Raw genomic sequence first — 21,557 nt, 5'->3', positions numbered from 1 at the left:
TTTCTCCAAAAGTTCTGGAGCAGATTTTCGGGTCAGCAAAGCTCCGTGCAAGGGAGCAGATACGGCTGGGTTGTGCCTACAACTGACAAAACAAAATTGGGTTATTAGCGGGTTGCTTTGACTCATCACCCGGAGACTTTAAGAGTGTGAGGAGGTTTCTGTAAGCGAGGCAGGCTACTGTGGTTTAAAGTCTTGCTCGTGACAGCACGTTAGAAAAATCTCGTTTCTTCTGCTACCAACCTGACGCAGCAAGGCAGCGGTGTGAATCGATGAAAAGTGCATTATCCAAAAAAAAAAAAAAAAAAAAGGCGGAAAACTGGTGGAAGCGGTGAAAGTTACTCACCTGGAACCTTCCGGGAGCGAGGACAGCCATGGGCAGTGCCGCTGCCGGCCCCGCTCCGGCCCGGGCGGGCGAGCGGCGGCGCGGGCGCGCACCGGGCGGGGGGAGCGGCGGGAGGGGCGCGGCGGGGCGGGGAGGGGCGCGGGCCCGGCCGCTCCGCCCGGGAGCGCTGCCAGCGCGGCGCCGCTCGCTCGGCACTTCGCCCCGCAGCGCGCCCGGCCAGCGCAGCCCTGTTGCACCGAGTCCGGGCTAGCCGCCCCCTCCCCGGCAGCGCGGGGCGGCCGCAGCCCCGCCGTGCCCCGCTCCGCCGGCGGTGACGGTCCCCTCGCCTTTGTCGGGCGGGCGGCAGCGGCGGCCGGTCCGTCCGTCAGTCCGTCCGCGCCGGGCGCGTGGCTCCTTTGTGTACAGCAGCTGCTTCTGAATGCGGAGGCAAAGCCTGTGGCTTGGCACTGAGCTTTTAAAAAACAACAGCGCTCCCTCCCTCCTTCCCTCTCCCCTGCCCTCCCTCCTCCCCTCCCCTCCTCCCGCCGAGGTGGACGGGCATCCACCTGGGGTCCGCTGCCCACCTCTCCTCTCATCCTCCTCTCTTCTCCTCCTTGTTTACCTGCACTTTTCCGCCGCCTCTTTCCCCGCTGTCCCCGCCGCCCCCCGGCCCTCGCTCGTCCCCGCTCTCGGGCAGGCTCGGCGCCCCGCAGCTCCGCTCCCTCGGCGCTTCGCCCGTGCCCCTAGCCCGGGGACGGCACTTGAAGGTGGATCTATTAAACCTCCCGGCGGTCTCTCCAAGTGGACCAAATCTCCAGCATGGATGTAAGATTTTACCCGACTGCGGCGGGCAGCGCGCTCCCCGGAGACCCCTCCAACCTGGACTTTGCCCAGTGTTTGGGTTACTACAACTACAACAAGGTGATTATTCCCGCGGGTGTTAATTCCTCGTGCTGCTTCCCCGGCCGGTTGCCCGCGGACCGGTGCCGGGGCTCCGTCGGGGCGGGGAGGCTCGGGGCTGGGGATGCGCGGAGCCCGGGGCGGTGCGCCTGCCGCTCTCCGCGGGACCGGGGGATGCCCGGCCTCGCAAAGTTGTGGTCGGCGGGGCCGGGCGGCTCCTCCTGCCGCGGCCGCCGCGGGGCTCGCCCCGGGGAACCTGCCCTCGGGCCGGTGCTCGGGCGGTTCAGAGGGGTGCGAGCGGCAGACAGCCGGGAGGAGCTCTGGGAGGCGATCCTGCTCCCCCTGGCCGGCGAACAAAGGCGCGTCCCGAGCGCGCAGCGTTCGCGCTGGGGTCGGGACTTGCCGAACTTTCCCCGGGCGGAGCCGCGGCGCCTCCCGGCGCGTCGGGTAGAGCGCGGTGTGCTCGGACGGCCCTGAGAGGAGAGGATGGAGCCTCCCTCTGCTCTGTTCTCTCGGCTCAGCGCGGCTCTGTTATGGCCAGTTCATAACTAGAGGATTATCCAAACGGGAGGATTATCTAAAAGTGCATCAGCTGCTGGTACGGGAGGGTAACTAACGCTCCGCTTTGGCGAGGGCTGTCACAGAAGTTGCAGTACCACTTCTGTCTTTTCACACCTCTGCGGCATGTGCAGTGTTTGGAGTAAACCTTACAATCAGAAGCAATAGTAATTTCCCAGTGTTTCACCTTCATTTACAGAAATATGTTTTAATAATACGGGGATGATTTACCACAAATTACCCAAAGTTGAGAATGACACTGTGACTCACGCTATTTTGAAAAAGACTTAGCTGTTTGCACTGTGATGTGTCAATAGCACATTGAGCTATTAGCACTGGGCCCTCACACATGCACATAAAGATCCCTTTCACGCTGTGTTTTTCCTGGTGCTATGTTTGTCCAACCTCTGGGGCCTTTTGTGAGGCACTGTATGAGATGCTGGGGAAAAGAAGGGTGCATGAAGCCTGAACTGAAGTTAAATCCTGTTTTTTTTCAAAACGAAGAGATAAACTTTGCTGAAATACAATGCTCACTTTCAGAGAGAGAAGTAACGTGCGTTCAAATAGATTCAGTAGCTGCAGAAAACTTTCTCCTACAGCCATCGCGCCTGGCTAGATGTGGTGGGTGGACTCCGGTGTGTCTCTCTGCAGGCTGATGTCCATCGGGGCCGCTGCTGCTGGAGTTGGGCAGGCGGGGCGCGGGGTCCGGCCCGTGTCCAGCTGTCCGGGCCGTGTCCATCTGTCCGGCCGGCCGCGGAGCGCGCAGGGCCCGCGCATGCGCCCGCGCGGGGCCGGCGTTGTGCGGCTTTGTTAGCGCGGAGCGGAGCGCGCAGGGGCGTGAGCTGGGCATGAAATGTCAGCCCCAACTTGGAGTGCTGCTAAGGACTCCGGGAGCTCGGAAATGTCTCGTAAATGTCCGCTGCTGGCTGATAAGCCGGCTAATTTTGGAAACTTGCAGCGCTTACTGGCAGCCGGCGTGTTTACTGTAAATTTCACTTGTTCTGTGACTTTCCTGTGTCGTCCAGGGCGTGCGCTAATTCAGGCTCAGGTGCAGGTTACTCTCTGGGTTCTTTCCAAATTTTTTTGTACGTCCAAAATTTTTAATTTCTTCTGAACACCGGTGGTTTCTCGTGTCCATTAACTTGCTGCTAGTGCACAGTTACATATAACATTTAACTGTATTTCCCATCGTTGTACAAGAGAACAGAGTGTGCATTTAGAAAAAGTCAAAAGTAACTAACTTTTGGCCTATTCAGAAACACATTTCAGCTGTACTCCTGAACATGATTTTGGCAAGTACCTCGTAGGCCAGGCTTCCAGTCTGCAGCAGAAAATATTTTAATTAACAGAGCTCAGCTCATGATGCTTGTGTCTTATAATAGATATCTTTGTATGCAGAAGGCCTGATCCAGAGCAGGCTGACACATGCAGAATTGTGTTGCTGTTGCTGTGAGCTCTTCATTGGCTCAGCTGGCAAAACAGCAACGTGGTGTACAGGTGTTTCAAGGACAGATGAAGAATCTGTGAATGAATTCCTAGAAAGGATGGGCCTAACTGTGTTAATCTAATCTCATTTTCTGCGTTGTTTATAATGTGTAGTTATAGAAGTCATTGTAAATTTGTGGTGGTTTTAATTATTCTCATAAAGAGAATACATCTGTTTTGATATCTTGCCTCCCTGCTTTTCTTTCCTTGTCTTCTGTCCTTTTCCCTGTGTTTCTAAGGAAAATAAATGATTGTTCTGTTAGGTACTGAGATGACCATAAGGCACTGAAAAAAAGGGCTGAAATATTTACTCTGCTGAAGTAAATGTGAGAACTGTTATTGATTTCACTAGGGACAGTATTTCACCTCAAGTCTTTCTGAAACTCATTTGAGTGTCCTGCCCACTCATCCATGCCTGCTTCATTGTTAGGAGCTGAATCCGTATTCTCCTTGTGACAGTGACATTGCCTATGACAACTGCTGGGAAGCAGCATGATGGCAAGAGTAAACAGACTAGGTGGTTGTATATACGTGCAAAAGCAGAATTATTTATGTGAAAATATTCTCAAGATCATTAAGACACAAAGTTGGTGGCATATGGCCTGCCTGTGGAAAATGGTATCTTGCATCACAGTGTCTAAAAATATCAAATTTAAAGCCTTTTAGTGCAAATACATTTCACCCTGTGAGACAATGCTGCCTTCCACCTGCATGCTTTAACCAGAATTTCCCAGGACAGCAGGGATTTTGCCCTTCAGTGGATGCAGCCCTGGCAGGAGTGTGGCAGACTCCAGGCAGGACTTGGGATCTCAGGGTGCCCTGTGAGGAAGGGTCAGAGGTGGGAGGGGAACTGCATCCTGAGCCCTGGGTTTGGAGCTAGGCATGCTGAGGAGCTGTGCTGGCCCTGACCTGCAGGTAGCCTTTGGCTGGATTCCATCTCACCTGCTTTCTAAATGCAACGTTGTGCTTTTGAAATTGGTGCTTAATACTGGATCAGAAGAGCTGAGGGTGAGGGATGTCATCTTGGGGTGCTCTGGAGAAGAGTTAGTGTTGAGTGCACGGCAGGTGTTTGACATGGACTGATGTACATGCACATCCCTGCCACCACTGGCGGTGCAGCAGTTTCTGGGAGATGCATGGGGCTGCTTTTGGTGAGCTGGTGCAACATGGCATGCACATGGAGAGGGCAGAAGAGGAAACAGGGACACAGAAATGCAGTGGTTGTCCAAGGTTACCCGGTCGGTCACTGACATAATCAGGGCCACAACCAAGGTATTCTGAGATTCAGTCCAGTGGTTTATGCTGAATCTCATTTGCTCTAATAGGATTACTTACATGTTTAAAGTAAAGCATGTGCTTAAGTGCTTTGCTGGATCAGGGCCATATTTGATAAGTTTTCAGCCCTGATGTGAGAGTGCATTACTTGACCCTGCATGTGTGTGCCTGGTTCGGGATAGCAGGGATCCACTTCTGCTTCATGGAATTGCACAAGTGAAACCATGGTTTGCCTTCTTCTAGAAGAATCCTGCTGCAGTATACTAAAAAAAAAAAAAAAAAAAAATCACCAAAAAGGAGCTATAAAAATTACAGAAAGTTGAAAGAGACCAGCTGTTGTAAAACATTCTGCTTCTGTTTTGAGCCCTTTTATGGTTCTGCAGATGGAGAATGATTTTGGACATTCAGTACAGTTGAGTAGCTTTTTCTAAACAAACTTTTTCACTTATTGAGTAAATTATATGTCTTGTACTAAAAATATTTAGGGAACTAGTGTTCATCCTGGCATATACGTGTGTTTTTGGGGTTTTTTTGGTTTTTTTTTTAAAGCAGCTGTAATTCTTATAATGCCATTTGGAAAGAGTGAAAACTCCAAAACCTAAATACATACAGCTCAGTGCTTGAGTTATCATATTAAATTCCAGAATCCTTACTTCATTATTTAGCTGCCTGCATTTTATAATGTTTATCTCTACTACACAGATTGTCCTTGAAGGATACAAATTTCAAACACACATACCTTAATTTAGGCACTACCGTACATATGAGATTGTCAGAGCTTGATGTTTTTGGCTACAATAGTTTTCATTTTACAAAGGAAGCTCAGGAAGTTTATCTTGTTCTTCCAGAGGTAGAGCAAAGACAGCAGTAGTTTAGTAGCAGCTAAACTGGGGCTCTAAGTCATTGCTATTAGAGTGTGTTGTTAGGAAAAAGTGGATTACAGTTATGCAAATAAATTTAAAACTACTCTTCTTGCAAATTTAGTGTGGCTCTGTATGCATAGGTTTTCCTTTCCTGCAGCAGATGGTGGGAGACAATGGGTGCATGTATGTTGCTAAGATAGAAAGCTCCATGCACACTCATCAGCTGCCCTGCAAATGTGCTTGTTTACATCTGGGCTCTGCTCTGGTGCAGGAGGGGCAGTCTCTGCTGCTCTGTGCTGAGCTCCTGACTGTGTCCACAGCCTGACCATGACCGAGGTGGCCCCAGCTGATGGGAGAGGGCCACAAAGCACCAGGCAGCTCCCAAAAAGTAGAGATGTGTAGCACAGACACAAATACAGGTCTTGTTGGAGACAGCTTAGGTAGGGGATTGGGAACTTTCTCAGCTCAGTAAATGATATTTTATCACCAGTATTTTCCACTGATCATCTGGCACATGTGGCAAGTGTGCTCAACTGCTTCTTTCCCAGAACAGCCAGCTCCTGCCTTGGATATCTCAAAACCTTAGGGCTATGTAGGCAACTACTGCTAGGGAGCAAAAAAATTCCCAAAATAGTTGTCTCTCCAGTCCAGCACGAAAATTGTTGGATATATAATTCCTAGTCCCTGGAAGAGGAAGTAAAATGATCATATGAATATGTCCACCAGAATGAAAATTACAATTTGTATCATCACCCTGCCTTGCATTATGCTGTTTTGCAGGCAGAGTCACCCCTGAGGTTTTCTGCCACAGCTAAGAGCTGGCTGTGGAACAGGAAACCCCTGTATGCCACAGCTGGGCAAGAACCTGAGGTGCTCAGAATGAACACCTCTAGTGGGGATACTGATTGGCTTGTGCAGTGTACACTTCTGCTGTTGCTCACATAATGCAGCTTCTCTGCTGAATGTACCACTTGTTGCTTGACAGTTGACTGTATAAAAAAATATACTTTGTAGAAGTCAGTTTTTAGAAATATTTTTTTAGTTATTTTCATTGCAGTGGGTTGCAACCATATCAGTAAGATGCTTGCAAGAATACAGTCATCCATGAAGAGTTTGGATGCAATGCTTAGGAGATACTTTTAGTACTTTATGTATGGAAATCATTAGTGGGTGGAGTTTTTAAAACAGTGATATTTTGTAGCAACCATAACTCTGGGTGTGTGTGCCATGGACATGGAGCTCCACTTCACACCTCTGGCTCTGGAGGGGGGAAACATTGACCAAATCCACTGGGATGCCAAGAGCCTCCTTCCCATGGTACCACCATAGTACACCACGCTGTTCTTCACAGACAGGCACCCAGTCCAGCCTAACCTTATGATAGAAATTCAAATTTATAACGAACATTAATTTATAATAAAATATTAATTTATAATAAACTCTAAAATAGAACACAGGAAATAACAGCCTCTGTTCTTTGGCAGATACTCAAGAGAGGCTCTCAGTTGTGTGATTCATTTGCTGCAGTTTTGTGCAGTGTCTGACAAAGCGAGGCCAGTCAAACTGTGACCTGTGGTTTGTGCTGCAGCTTTTATTAAATTTACAGTTAATACATGCCTGTATATTTGTTGAATTCTGATACTCCTTAAATACCTAAGTAATGCTACTGAACGATGCTGATCAAATTTAAGAGGAGAAGAATTTGTACAGCACTAATCCTACCTCTTTATCTGTAATCACTTTTCTACTGCTGTAAAATTGAGTACTGTTATACAGACCTAATGGCAGGGTTGAATTTTCAAATGCTTCACACTCTTATCTGATAGCTGTGTTCTGTACTGTTACCTGTCTCTGTGATGTATTTATAGAGTGCCAGTCACCACAGTATCTTTGTGATGATTGCTACCAAAATTGAGAACTCTGAGGTGAAAATCTAATCAGGACTTTAGATAACAATGTCACACAAGAGCCTTCTGGTCTTTGCCTCTGTGCTCTGTTCAGATGAAGACTTAGATGAGATCATGCTTGCTGCCACGTTATTCATTTTTTATTTTTGTAACAAGATTTCTATTTCACATCTTTTCCACTGATGTTAGCGTGTGTCAGAACAGTCCAAATCCTGTTTTGAATGTATTCTCTCTCTTTATACCTGAAACAATGTATTTAAAGTCACAGGCATTACAGGGCAGCTGAAATATTGAAGTTAAAAGGGGAGACTGTCATTACACAGCTGCTTCTGCCATGGGTAACCTTGAATATCCAAACAGATGTTTTAATGAACTTCTTCATTCACTTCATGGTAATGGGCAGATTAGCTGAAAATACTATTTTCATCACATTAAAAATAACTGAGTCTTATGAGCAGAGTGCTGCAAGAATGATTGATCAGTGCTGCAGACTGAGTTGTGTTAGAAAAGGTGTGCTCCTGAAACTACACAATGTTAGTTTATAATTGAAAACTGTTTTAAGCAAACAGTTCATCTAGTTTTCAGTTTGTTTGTATAGTTCATGCTCCAGCTCTTGGCATCAGTGTTTGCTGTTTATTCTTGCACAACCAGTTTGCCCAGCAGCCACATTTGGTTGAAAAGCTCTGTATCAAGAGGGAAAAGAAAAGCAATCCATTCTCAAAAAATGTAAGTTGAAAGTATCCCTTGTATAAGAGTGTTTTTTATGTCCATAGAAGAGCCATTCAACAGTGGCATCTTTCACTTACTCACATGTGCATTAGATCAGGCCTGACCTTGGTATTTCGTGGGAGAAATTTTTATCCATTCAATGTTTTATTTTCACTGCTTTAAAGTAACAGCCCTTCTTACTGTCTGGGTCACTGAGCCACATGTTATTGTTCCTGGCCTGAGACTTGTGAGAGCTGAGACCAACATGGACAAGAGTGGGTTGTGACACAGGTTAAAAACAAAGGGTGTTTTGGGGTGAAATGGCAGGGCTTGGACTGGTAACCTCTGAAATAAGGGATCAGAGGTCTCAGCTACTGGCTGGGGTGAGAGCTGCAGAGGCAGCAGCACAGGGATCTCCTTCCTTCTCTGATCTGCTTTACCATGTATGTGAGTGATGGCTATGTTAAATCATTATGTTAAATCAGCACATTTCTCAGACAGATACATTTGCATTGGACTTTCATTCTCTACAGTGAATATTCTGAAGAGTTCTGATCAACTGGGCAACCTAACCAAAGGTTGGAAATACATAAAATTACCAGCATGGCAGGATTTGTGGAAAATGAAGTCTGTGTGCAGATGGCTGAGATCACTTGAGGCGAGGTGTGGCCATGTCTCCTTTTGCTTTCCTTAAGAAATTTTGTCAAGAGAAGCTCTGATGTGTTTGGCATTCCAAGTGGTTATAGTTAGTATTGTAATTCTCTAAGCAGTTTATATGAGAGAAATTAGATGGGAACTAAAATCTAAATAATTTTAGACATCCAAGTCAATAAAGTAGGTGGGTTTTTTTTTTGTTTTGAGGTGGGGCTTTGATTGTTTTTTGTTGTTGTTGTGGGGGTTTTTGTGCTTTTTTTTGCAAGGAAACAACATGAGCTTTATGAATCATCCTTTCTATCCCAATGGGACAATGTCTGTATTCAAAGTCACTGAATTATATAAAGGTTTGTAGGTTCAGGACATATTTAAACACCTCAGTATTGATTAACTGTCTAATTTTGATAAGAAAATGGTGTTAAAACCATGCAAAAATCAATTGCTGAATGTTGGAGTAGCTTATTTCAGAGCAGATCATATTTATCTGCCCTTCTTTTTATGCTACTCTCTTTATGGTTGTAAGGCTTGCACAAATAGTTGAATTTGTGAATGGTTTGAGATTCTGTGTTTCAGTACTTGTTCTTAATAAAATGCTTTTGTTAAACTGTACTTTTATCAGTAAACTGTTTACCTGACAGGGGATTAACAGTCCTCTATTTACATTCTTTAAATAAAGAAGAATTTTATTAGGCAAGGAAAAACAATCATTTTGTTTGCTTTAATAGGTTAATGCTGTTACTTTTGTGGTTTCCTGAAAAGCTGAAATGATGGTGACGATAATAGGTGGTGGCCATGTAAATATGGGGCTGCTGTGCTATTGATCTTTTGTAGCAAAAACTTGGTAGTTGTGGTTTCCTACCACAACCCAACATGGTTCTTTTTTCTCCTGTTGCTTTGCTTGACACAGTTTGAAATATGTAGTATACTTTACATTTTAAAGAAGCCTATTCTGTACATGTGGTAAAACCCCCAGAATTTTACGATGCATTCTCTGCTCTTTTTCACAGCAGAACTTTAGGTAAAAACAAGATGATCTCAAAACTACACTGGACTATAGATGTAAATACACTGTGAGGTGCAAACACAAGAGCTTAGTATAGATTTGCACTACAAAGCAATCATGAGAGTAAATAATATGTTTATGCCTATGTGACCTTCTCTTTGTGGTTTTATGAGAGTGTCCAATTGCTGTATTGCAAAGGATAAGATAAAGTCATTTGTATCCATTTATTTTGTCCTTCCAAATAATTTGCAATTTCAGGATATTGTTAAATAAAGGGATCTAACAGATGCTTCTGCTGTCCTTTCCTCCTGACGTTTTTAAATCCTACTTAGGGCTATCTTTATGCTCCCGTGGTGGTGCAGCTGAGACCCAAGGAGAGCATGTGGAGTGGTAAATCAGATGTTATGTCACACAGGGCAGCCAGGCTTCCCAAACAGTGGCTTGCATCACTGCTTCCATGATAGAGATCTACCTGCTGTTTATGACAGAGCAGAAGTGCCTTTGTTTCATTCTCATACTTTCATCTAAGCCTCTTTTAATGTAATAGCTCTGTGCTAGGGTCTTGGATGATGCTTGGAAGGTGCATTGGGGATTGTATGGCTCCTGTAATTGCTGTTTCAAGGATGTGACAAGGCCTCAGTGTGGGCAGTCTCAGTTCTCAGGGTTGTCTCACCTGGGTCTGCCTCCAGCCCTCTGGGTGTCGGTGGCTGCAGTGCAGTGGTTCAGTGCCCCCTGCTCTCCCTGGCCTGCTGATGGAAACATGGTTTGTTCTGAGATTTTCCCTTCCTGGGATCAGCTTTGTGGGTGCCTTTGCTGTGAGAGGGCTCTTGGAGAGTGCTCTGCCTCAGCACATTCCTTGGGTGGCTTTCTCATCTCCCCTGCTCTGCCTTGGGCTGGCTGATGGCACCGACCACACAGCTGGCACCCCTGGAGCCACCACAGCTGGGACAGAGCCTCAGTGTCCGTGCAGCTCAGGCTGAATTAGGTGAAAGACAGGCCTGAATATGATTCAGAGTGATTAATCAGAGATCATATGAAAAGAAAATATGTTCATGAAATACCTACTCAAGCAGACAAAACCAGCACTTCAGTGTTGTGCACACCCAGGTGTGTCATGTGCCCAGTGTGCAGCTTAGAGATCAATCTTGCTCTTCTACCTGTAATTCTTCACAACAAACAGCTACAGAATGGTAGTGGGAGCTTCTGTGTTTATTTTGCCTCAATCTGAAGCTATAGCTTGCCCAGTTTAAGTAGAAAACTGTTTTTCTAAATTTAGTTGGCAAACAACTTGTGATAGGATAGCAGCCTTTTTCTGTCTTCTCTGCTAGAAAGTGTTGGAGTAGGGATGGTGAAGATTGGCTTTGACTTCTATCAGCACAAATATATTGCTGGTGATAACATATCATAGGAGTATGCTGCCTATCTCCTGTATTCTTGTCTCTAGTAAATAGTAATTTTTCAAGGGAGGTCTCAGAATTTGCCCTTCTGTTAATAGTCTGGTGGAGAGTTTACATACCAGAAGAGAATCCTGATTCTTCACTTGATAACATATTAAAGGGCTTGGGGTTTTTGGTGTTATGAGGGTTTTTTTTTTGTTTGTTTGTTTGTTTGTTTGTTTGTTTGTGGGGTTTTTTTTTGAGGTTTTTGTTGGGTTTTGTAAAGAAAATTGAAAATTGGCAGCTATTGCTTGTAATACATGCAACTAATAAATGTGAAATTGAAAACGTGACTCTTGGACAGTCACACATTTTTAAAGCTCAGACAATGTGTATTGGTTTGCACCAGTTCTAACACAATTCCACTGCTTGGGAATCGTGGGGCGGGGCACTTTGCTCCTGCACAGAATTCCTACATTAGGATACAAACATCTTTGGGGATCATGGAGCTCCTTATGATGGCTTGTAACATTTGGATTGCTAACTAACTGAGTTCCATTACAGTGCACTCTGCCTCATATTCCATGTCATCTGTGTGTTTGTGCAGAATTATTTCTAAATAGAAGCTTTTACGGTTATTCCATCATGAGGCATAAGTGAGAGACAGTGATAAAAAGCTTGATTTATTATGACTAACTGCAGGTGAACACTGTTGTTATGCCTCATTCTGAGTGTTTCTGTGACTCAAAAAGGACTCCATTAAAATGCCATGACGTCAATGGAGTATTTTAAATGCATATGAAAGGATAAACTCTAGAAATCATAATAGTAAAAGTATCTATCCTTATCCTTTTAGACTAAATAAAGCATTTGTAGATCTTTGGAGTTTCATTTATTCTCTGTGTGGGTGAGACCTGGTACAAAGGAGACATTTTGCTTTCTGCTCCCCCAGATGTAACTTTTTTTCTTTTAAAATAAATGTGAAAGTAGAAGGGACATTATCCATGGAGGAAAGTTATTCTGTACCTTTAGGCTCATGAAATCAGATTGATATTTTGCAGCTGCAATGAATACAACCAATGCACCCCCAATCTGACACAGAATTTTAACAGTGAGAAATCTTTGATCTTCTTATTTTTAATGATTTTTTCCCAATTCTTCTTATTTTGCTCATTCTTAGAGTTTAGCTTTATCTTCCACACTTCTGTGTTAGGAGTCTTTGCATTATCTGTTGCCAAAGGAAATGGCCATTTGTTGTTTTAAAAGGCTAGAAAAAGGGATGTGAAACACCTTGGGGACAAAGAGGGAATAGTGCTTTGGGAACACTGCTAAATATTTACAATTGGAGGATCAAGTGTTTTCAGTCTCTCTGAGATCTTAAACTTCTTTCTTTTGCTGGCAAGAATAGAAGGGGGTGAAAATGCCTCTTATTCCCATTAAAAACTTTTCCCTAGATTTCAAAGAACTGATCTTTGCTTCCTCTTTGATCAAAAGAAAGAGGCAAGTTCATCTTTGCTTCTTGGTTCAGTTTGTTTATGGCACCCAAGCAAAGGAGCTTGTATCTGCAGCTTTTTTCCCCAAAACTCAAGTATCCAGGGGTCTGTGAATGCAGAAGTAAGAAATAAGGAGATTTTAGATGATGAATCTCAGTATGTATGCTAGAGCAAGGCCAGTTGCTTATTGATCCCAGCTACTGAAGTTTTCCCTGTGAAGCTGATTTATGTTTATCTTAAAAAAAATAATCAATCAGTGAGACAAACTGAACTTCATGGAAGAACTGATTTAAAACACAATCAGCTTTTTCTTTCTCATCCTTACTTTGTAAGAAAATCTTCTGTGGATTCAAAAGGAAAGGGTGCAGTCCTGCTCTTGCACATAGGAATATTATATTTTTAAACAAGAGTTGTATCTACATTTGAATTGAACTTCATAAACTTGCTGGGAAAAATTCAGCTCAGAGGTGTATTTTGAAATAGTAGGTTTTTGGGCACTGAAGCACCCATTTCCTAAAAGGATAAAGGCAGTTCTTGGTACCTGCTGGCCTGACAAAGGAATGAGTGCTGCTGCTGCTGCTGCCTTGTGTGAGGACAGGCTGCAGTGCTGGTCAGTGTTGACTCTGCCTGCTGGGAAGCATCTCTTCTGCTGGGCCTCTCATCCTTACCAGAAGCAACACATTGCTCTCACTGGTTTTGTCTGTACTTTTGCTAAATAAATGAATGATTATTATGTTTTCTCTGGCTCAGCTACCTAACAAAAATGAAGGAAGATGCTGCATTCAGCTCAGAAGGTGTAGATAATGTTCATGTCTGAAGCATGAAAGAACTGGCACACAAAATTGCAGGTCTGGCAAAAAAGTTTAGGTTTTTTTGGTTTTTTTTTTTGGTTTTTTTTTTTTTTTTTTTTTTTTTGTTTTTTTTTGTTTTTTTTTTTAATAAGTGCCTTATACTGGAGAATTATTTTTTTTTACAAGAAGAAAATAGAAGAGACAATATCTATGGCCTAACAGTAATAATGGAAAATGCAGGGTGAGAAAGAAAAGAGTGTTGTTCCAAGCATGGCTGTATAAAGCCTGGCCATGAGCCTAGATAGAGAAGGAAGGAAAGCCTTTCTCTCCAGAGGGCTGAGCTGCTGAGGCAGCCTTTGCATAGGGAGGGAGCAGTAATCACTTTGAAGGCTCAGGGTTGGTGCTAAATGTCATCTGGTTGGGTGAAACACAGGCCGTGGGGTTGGCTGTACTTTTAGTCTTGTTTAATGTTGTTCTTTTAGGTTTCAGCTTTAGATTCCTGAATATGTGATGTTAAATTTGTGTTATGCACTCTGTGAGTCTTAGAGGGAGTCTCTGAGACTGGACAAGGCCACCACAGATGTGATAGTTGCTTACACACTGTTATTGCATAACAGCTAGAAAAGAAAATTCATGTCTGAAGTCTAATTATATAATGGAAAACAATTAGAAATGAGATTTATAGATGGTGGGTAGTTATCTTGTATCTCTTAATGAATGTGGAGAGACTATTCAGCTCTTCCTTCAGAAGTGGTGAGCTTTTCCTTGGTGGTGATGAGGAGAGAGGGAAATGCCTTTAAGCATCTGGGCTGGTGGAACAATCCACATCTGGAGCCTTGACAATCTCTAGAAGTGTGGTATTAAATCATTATGTAGTTTGTCTTGATGGGGGTGTTTTGCAAGTGCACATCAGGTATTCATCTGCTTCCTCACCTCCATGCTCTGCTAGCTGGTGGCTGCCTCAGTTTTTGAGAGCACAGCATCCCCAGGAAATATGCTTTGCACTGAATCCTGTGGTGTTCATTTGGATTATATTTTTAGTTCAATGTACAAAAAAAAAAAAAAAATCCAGCATATTTATTTATCTGCTCTTTTAGGGAAATTTCTACTCTCCTCTATTGCCATCATTATTATAAACATCATATCTTTCTAATTGATGTAATGATTTCTTTCTCTGCATGTCCTTTTCCAGGCCTGTTACATGATAGAAAAATGTGGGCAGTGTTGTTTTTTCATTTTAAACAAAGATTATCTTATGGCTTCTTGAAATGGTCCTCTGGTTAGAGTATATAAAATTGAAACTTCATCCAAGTAATTTTCTTTGAAAAATCACATGAAATAAGGGTAAAGCTGCAGAAGTTGTATACCAACAAAGAGTATCTTGAGAATTCTTCAGCTGGAGTGGAATCAGTTTAGGTATTGTTTCCAACAGAGAGAGCCCAAGTGTGTGGCACAAAGACCTGGTAGATCTCAGATCTCTTTGGAAGCTCCCATTCATAGCACTGGGTATGTGACACACTGATGTTTTTGGAAGTGGTCACTTGGCTGAAATGGTTTTGTGTTTTAGATTCAAAAAACGTGTAATTAATCTCAGAAGTTCAGAATAATTTAACAATAGTAAATATCTGCTGATTCTGAGGTTTTAAGAATTATATGGCTCCTTCTGAACAGAGGTAGCCTCATGTTTAGGTAGCTGCTTATTTGCATTTGCAGCATGATTTTGTGGGAATTACTGAGCTCTGAAATACAGTGTGAAGATGTGCTGCTTGGTTATAAAGCAGTTTAATTGCAAAAATCTTATTGTCAAATTTCAGTGCTGCTATTTCTTAATATGTCCCAAGACAATTATATTAATTCTGTGCTATTAAAATGTGATTAAAAACCAGTGTAGATTTTTTTCAAAAAGATTCTGAAGAGTAGGTTGAAATAGTTCAAAGGTAAACTTTAAAGCAGGTGACTGTAGCTGATGTAGAAGTTTTCTTCAAAACCTCAATTGTCCCAAGTAATTATTCTTCCTACTTTGGCTGCTGAGTACTAACAGTGGGATTTTATTTGTTTTTGCTTGTGCATCAGAATGGGTAATGAAGTGTTTTATCTGGTTGAAAGAAAGATTGTTTTTTTTCTTAAGTGACCCTTAGAAAAGGGAATACATGGGGCTTTTGTAGCATCCCAGACCCCTGAAGCTCAATGACAAAACATTTATCCTTGGCCTAAAGCATCAAACACTGATTTTGGGGTAGTGGTTTGAGAGACACGGGCTGGGGTCTGGCTGGCAGGGAAGCACATCTCAGCAAGGACCAGTGGTGGACAGAAAGAAAAACCTGGAGTGAGAGCCTGCACAGTGGTCAGTATGTGTGTGAGCAGGGGCTCAGGGACCAGGGCTTGACTAGCCTGGAGAAGGAGAGACTTCAGGGGACTTGGCAGCATCCCCTGTACCTGTGAGGAGATGGGGCAGGCTCTGCACAAGGGTTCATGGTTGGAGGTTGAGTGGTAACAGGCAAAAGCTGAAATGAGAGTTGCAGGCTGGGTGAAAAGAGAAGAAAAATCACTTTGAGGATAACAGAGTACTGGAAGAGGTTGCCCAAAATCCTTGATGACTCTTAAGACCAGACTGAAGAAAAGCCCCAAGGAAGAAGTTTCTCACTTGGGTGTGGCTGTGCTTTGAGCAGAGGTCAGATTGGAGATCTCCTGATGTTTCTCCCTGGGGCTGCACAAGGTGAACAGGCAGCCAAGATCAGTTTGATGCTCCTTGCACTGTTGTAGAAGAACAGCTCTGGAAAGGTGGCATTGCTTCAGCCTTTGCTTGGCAGGGCCCTGCAGTGGGAGAATGAAGCACTTGTTCCACATCCAGGGCAACCATCTCTGCTCTGCTGGGGAGGAGCTGGCTCTCCAGGGGGAGTGAGCTGGTCACTGTGACCTGTCAGACCCTGGTGATGTGATGGATGCACCTGGATCCCCCTGCCTTTGTAGATGCATATTAACTCATGACATCCTAAACCAAGCCATTTTTGTTTAGCTCCTTGTAACCTTGCTCTAAGGGATTTCTAAAATGGAGCCCATCAGTTTGGTTTGGCAGTTGTTACAGTGTAGGAAAAAAGTGTGTAAAGACTTTATTTGAAACTCCAGTCTGGAATAGGTGTCGCTGGTACCCATTAGCTTTTCATATATGTGACTTGGCTGTTGCTTCTGTAATAAAGTTTTAGAGTTTCTTCTTTCCTTCAGACTTCCATCCACGTGATAATTCAGTTTTTATTCTCTTAGTACTCTTTAGAGAAATTCATCTAAAGGAAGGTAGTTCAAACATCAGAATTTCCTAGAAACCCTGTTGCTTTTGATACACAGAAAAACAAATCACAGTAGCAGCACAAATATGGAGATGTAAAGTAGTTTTCCTAGAAAATAAAACTTTATTGTGCACAGCGTTCTTGGAAGAAGGTTTTTGGAGGAAACTTTTAACTTTAGTAGATGTTAATTACTGCATTCTACATTTCTTCTTCCTCTGTAGTTGTGCCAGGTGCTGTTTGCATGAACTGACAGAAGCGCCCATGTGTGAGAGGAGTAGGGAATGTGCTGAACTTTAAAATCATACATTGGATAATTTGGTGTTTTTCAAAGTCCTGGTTCCAACCTAAATCTCTGTGCTATGTCATGGTACCCAGAATGTTCATTGGAGGCTGTTTTGGGTTTTCCATTTAAGACACTAGAAAAGGGTCTGGTTTTCAGAGGTTGGATGTTATGGTTATGGCAGTGAAGTCCTTTAAAATGCCACATGCCCAAACCCCTCCCCCAGTCACCACCTGTATTGTAGTAAATTAAGCCTTGACTAGTTAGTGCAGTCTGAAATCTTCATGGTAGGGATTCAGGTCATTGCTACAAGAGAGTGGCCTAATGAAATTGCCACTTTGTTGGGCAGGAAAGGAGAGAACCTAAACACTGAAATGGAAAATAACTCATTATAGTCTTTCAAAACTCAAGATTTCACTGTCATTAAGACCTGCTCCAAGCATTGAAAGGAGTAGTAGGTTGAAGAGAAAGTATCACCACCTTTATATCTTAGTACATTTCAAAGAAACTTTTTTATTCTTATGAAAATAAGTTATAATCACATCAATTTATGAATCAAGAGTAATTAGCTTTTGCAGTTTTAAAGACATTAGTCACAGAAATCACATACCCTAGAGAACATGGGCCAGGGCTTCTTACATATGGCAAAAACATGGTGCTGCCTTTGTGGAAATGGTGCCTTCCCTGTGTTCTTTCGTGTTAGTTAATAGAAAACCTCCTTGAAAGAAAAAGGATACTCATCAAAGAGTGTTTTATGAAACAGAAAAAGAGAACTCATAAACCCTGTTGGATTCCAAGAATTATTATATTTTGCATCATATGCAGTTTATTTTCCCAGATGCCACAGTTGAAAGTAATGTATTTTTAATATTACTTGAAGGAGTGTGCAGATTCATAATGGCACGTGACATGTTAATATCCTCTGTGACATCCTACTGGTCATATCCAACTGGGATAAACAGTTGTATGTGCTATAAAAGTGACATCTATTATAAAAACAAGGATAATGCAAAAGGATGCAAACAATCTCTTAAATTTGTAAAGACTGTTGCCAATCTTGAATGTTAATTTGAAGAAAAAAGTACATGCTAATGCTAAGTTTATGCCTTCAGTTAATGTCTTTTATTCCTTCAGAAAAAAAAATCAAGCAGCTATACTTTAAATGAATTTAATGAACTGCAAAGACTGACATTTTCACTATAAAAGTCACACTTCATTTAATGAAGTAGTTAAATATTGATGCTATATTAAAATACAGGCTGAATAAAAATGACAATATAGTTTTTAAAATAAGAACTTGAGCTGTTTTTTCTTGTTATATTGAAAATTTCATGAACTGAGAACAGGGAAATACAACAAAATATTTCCATAATAAACACAAGGCCCTTTGTTGAAATAACATTAAAGCTGAAAGACCCAAACCTGTAAAAGTAAAAAATCAAGTCACCATACTCTTAACTCAGCATCTTTGTACTTAAACACTGAATGTTTAAATGAGTGGAGCCAACAGGATTGACTAAAATTTTCACAAATTCTTGGAAACAAAGACCTGTGCTACAGGAGGTACATGGAAGGCCTAGACATGTGTTTACCCAGGATCAATAGCTGAATTGAGATCAGACAGGATCACAGTATGAAGTAATCATGCCTTAGTGCTGTGATTTTGGTGACAGTGTTCTGGCCAAGCTACATTTCCTGTGTTGTGGCATCCACACTCTTCAGCTGGCATAGTTTGAAATTTCAACTGAATTTTTATACCTGCACTTTCACCATAATGTTGACTAAAGGAATATTGCTGGCAAGAGTGGCTGAGGTGTTTCCCAGCTCCAACACTTAGATGATGGTGAGGGAAAAAGAAAACAAGAATGAATCTGAGCACAGATGTGAATGGGACCAATGATTGAGTGATGGTATGCTTGTCTTCACTTTGATGGGTTGAATTATGTTGTAATGTACTTCATAAAGCTGTACCCATTCTGACATCAGGCTTCTGTGTGTGGTAAAACCCTGAGGATGACATCTTTGGCTTGTTGAAGTCAGTGGCAAAACTCACATTAATTTCAGCCGTCTGTAATTTCATTCTCAGTAGCTGACTTATAAAACAATGGCAAATTGATTTAGTACATTTTTTTTTCCCCTTGGGAAAGAGCTTTACTCTATGTAAAATGATTTGTCTTTTGACTTTCATGCTCTTACTCTGAAAATATGAATTTTAATTCAGGATAAATGCAATCTGATTTCTTTCCCATACCTGTGAGCATGTAAACATCAAAGGTGATAAAAGAAAGTGGAGCTATTTTGAAAGTGGTAGGTTTTATGTATAGTTATATACACAATTGCTAATTGAAACTGATGATGAGGAAGGCAATTTTCTAGTGGAAGACTGTTGAATTCTTTCTGTGACTAGCGCTTATCAGGTGTGGTCTCTGCACGTGTTAGTGGAAATCTGGTTTAGGTGTTCGGTGTTTTTTTTTTCTCCTTACATGCAAACATTTTTTTCCTTAAAGCAAAAACAAAGAAAACACTGGAATCTGAAGTTATATAAATGTATTTGTATTTGGAATACATGCTGTATTTGTGTTTATGACAGTGATCTTCAAAATTCTTCATAAGCTGCTACATCAGCATGTAATAGCACAGTTATGTGTCCTGGTATTTTGGCACAGCAGGCTCTGAAACATGAGCTACTTAATAGAACATAAAATTTTGTAGGCTATTACATAATATCAGTGAAATTTACCTAGAATTAATAGAGCATTGAGAATTTCTTCCTCCTCTAGACCTCCTTCCAGAAAATGGAAGGAAATGGATGTCAAATACATGTTGATGCTCTTCATTGTCTAAAGGTAGTTCAGGTTGTGCAGCAGCTGTGGCTTTGGGTGGCTGATCTGCTTCCTGCCCTAGGCAGTGCTCCCAGGGAATAGAAAAGGGTGAAGCACAGCCCCAAAGAGGAACATTTGGTTGCATGTTCAGGAATCTGTGTATTTATGTAGGTAAATCTTCAATGGAAGATTTGTAAAAGGTACTTGAGAAGGTACTCTTAAGTTTCTGTACTGCAGAAATTCAGTAGTTATGTATTAGAGTCATAACAGTAAAACTGTGGCAGTGCTGCTGCCTTTAACAGTTGTATGGGGAAAATGTTTTATTAAACACTAATTTCACTAGTTATTTAAGAAGTAGCTGGCTTTGTACACATTAATCTCTTTTTCTTTTTAATTCGGGGTTGATGGTCTAGGTCTTACACATTGTATTTATGAATAGGGCACTCAATAACTATGCAAAATATCTATTTCTCTCGTGGGAATCTGTGCTTTGATATATTCTGATCCTTATTAAATTTAAACAGGATCAAATTTATACAGCTTTGGCAGAGATTTATTAAAATACACTGAGTGGACAGCTTGTGGGAGTGCAGTGTGCTGTAATAACATATGCCTCTTACCAGAGAATAGTAATTATTGAGAATCAAATAAATCTGTAGGAGGTTAAGTATATATGGAAAAGATATCAATTGTAGTTTTCTACAACCAGACACAAGTGCTGTCTGAAGATTTGTTGCTGTATAAAGAAGTGAACCACCTTTCTAAAACCCTAAATATTCAAAATGTCATTTACAACAAAGCTAATGTTCATCCAGTCTTCTAAAAATGTTAATGACATTTGCTCAGTAGCATTAAATTCATTATTTAATGCTCTTCATCTGCATAATAAGCTATTCACACTTATACCAAAGATTTATTAAAGGTAATTGAAAACTGTTTGTTACAAAGTTCTGTAAATTTCTTTTCCTAATCTGAGTCATCATGTCCCTGGAAAGGAAAATACAGAATAATGGTTGCAGATTAAATACAGAAAAAATAAATTTTGAATATTTTATATCATTTCTACCATTCATTCACAGTTTGGCATTGGTTTGTTTAAGATCAGATTTCAATTGTTGTATGTGATGATTTCACTAGGCTGAGAATTGAAGAGTTTATAGGTGTGTCAGGAAAAGGAGTAACTTCTGGCATAGCTTAGGGTTTGATGAAGCTCCTGTTATTTTGTGGTATAATTCTTTGGAATTTCAAAGCTGGAGACATGTAAAATTAGTGATTTTTCTCACTGAACATCAAAAATAGACAAACCAACCATCAGGTGTGATGGCAAACCCACGTATTCTATCCATCTTCACTGCTGCTGTGGAGAAGATTCCTGACTAGGGTTAAAGAGAGGAGAATTTGGTGGAATGTGTTCTAGTGGGGGTCATGGGGAAGTTGTGCTCCAAAACACAGCAGGCAGGGGCTCAGGTCTTTCATGGTTTGGTTCTCCCAAACAAATTTCCTTTGGAAGGCCACAGAGGACATTTCTTTGGAGCCCTGCTGGTTCCTTCAGTCACCTGTGGAATTTGCTGCCTGTACTGATTAAGTCAATGGAAAATCGATTTGCTTTTGAAGCAGAAGTTGAAAATCCAGATTTTGTGCTGTAGTAATTAGTAATAAGCCATTATCCTCATTTTTTTGGGGTTAGGGATGTTTGAAAGGCAGCAGTACCCAAAGAGACAGCACTGCAGTGACCTTCAGGCTCTGGGCTTTGCTAGTTGTGGTTTAAGTGAATAGAACTACATTTGTACTGTTCTACTTCTATTTCTCCCTGTGACATGAAAGATGTGGAGTAAT

The 21,557-nt window shown here is 42.1% G+C and overlaps 2 protein-coding genes across 3 annotated transcripts in view; both read left to right on the top strand.

Moving 5' to 3' along the window:
• AKTIP (AKT interacting protein) overlaps positions 1-21,557 on the top strand; it is a 1,131,926-nt gene that overhangs the window by 282,586 nt on the left and 827,783 nt on the right. The gene's annotated exons all lie outside the window — the stretch shown is intronic.
• TOX3 (TOX high mobility group box family member 3) overlaps positions 1-21,557 on the top strand; it is a 97,973-nt gene that overhangs the window by 24,940 nt on the left and 51,476 nt on the right. Inside the window, exon 1 of one of the 2 annotated variants that reach the window (XM_009090624.4) lies at positions 874-1,243. The exons of the other annotated variant lie outside the window; for it this stretch is intronic. Coding sequence (XP_009088872.1) covers positions 1,142-1,243 — 102 coding nt within the window. The 5' untranslated portion in view covers positions 874-1,141. Of the gene's footprint in view, positions 1-873; positions 1,244-21,557 lie in introns of those variants that run through there. 2 annotated transcript variants of the gene reach the window in all.

The sequence above is a fragment of the Serinus canaria genome, chromosome 11, assembly GCF_022539315.1.
Source record: "Serinus canaria isolate serCan28SL12 chromosome 11, serCan2020, whole genome shotgun sequence".
Lineage (NCBI taxonomy): Eukaryota > Metazoa > Chordata > Aves > Passeriformes > Fringillidae > Serinus > Serinus canaria.
Note: the sequence above shows the minus strand (reverse complement) of the source record. Positions and strands in the feature narration are given on the sequence as shown.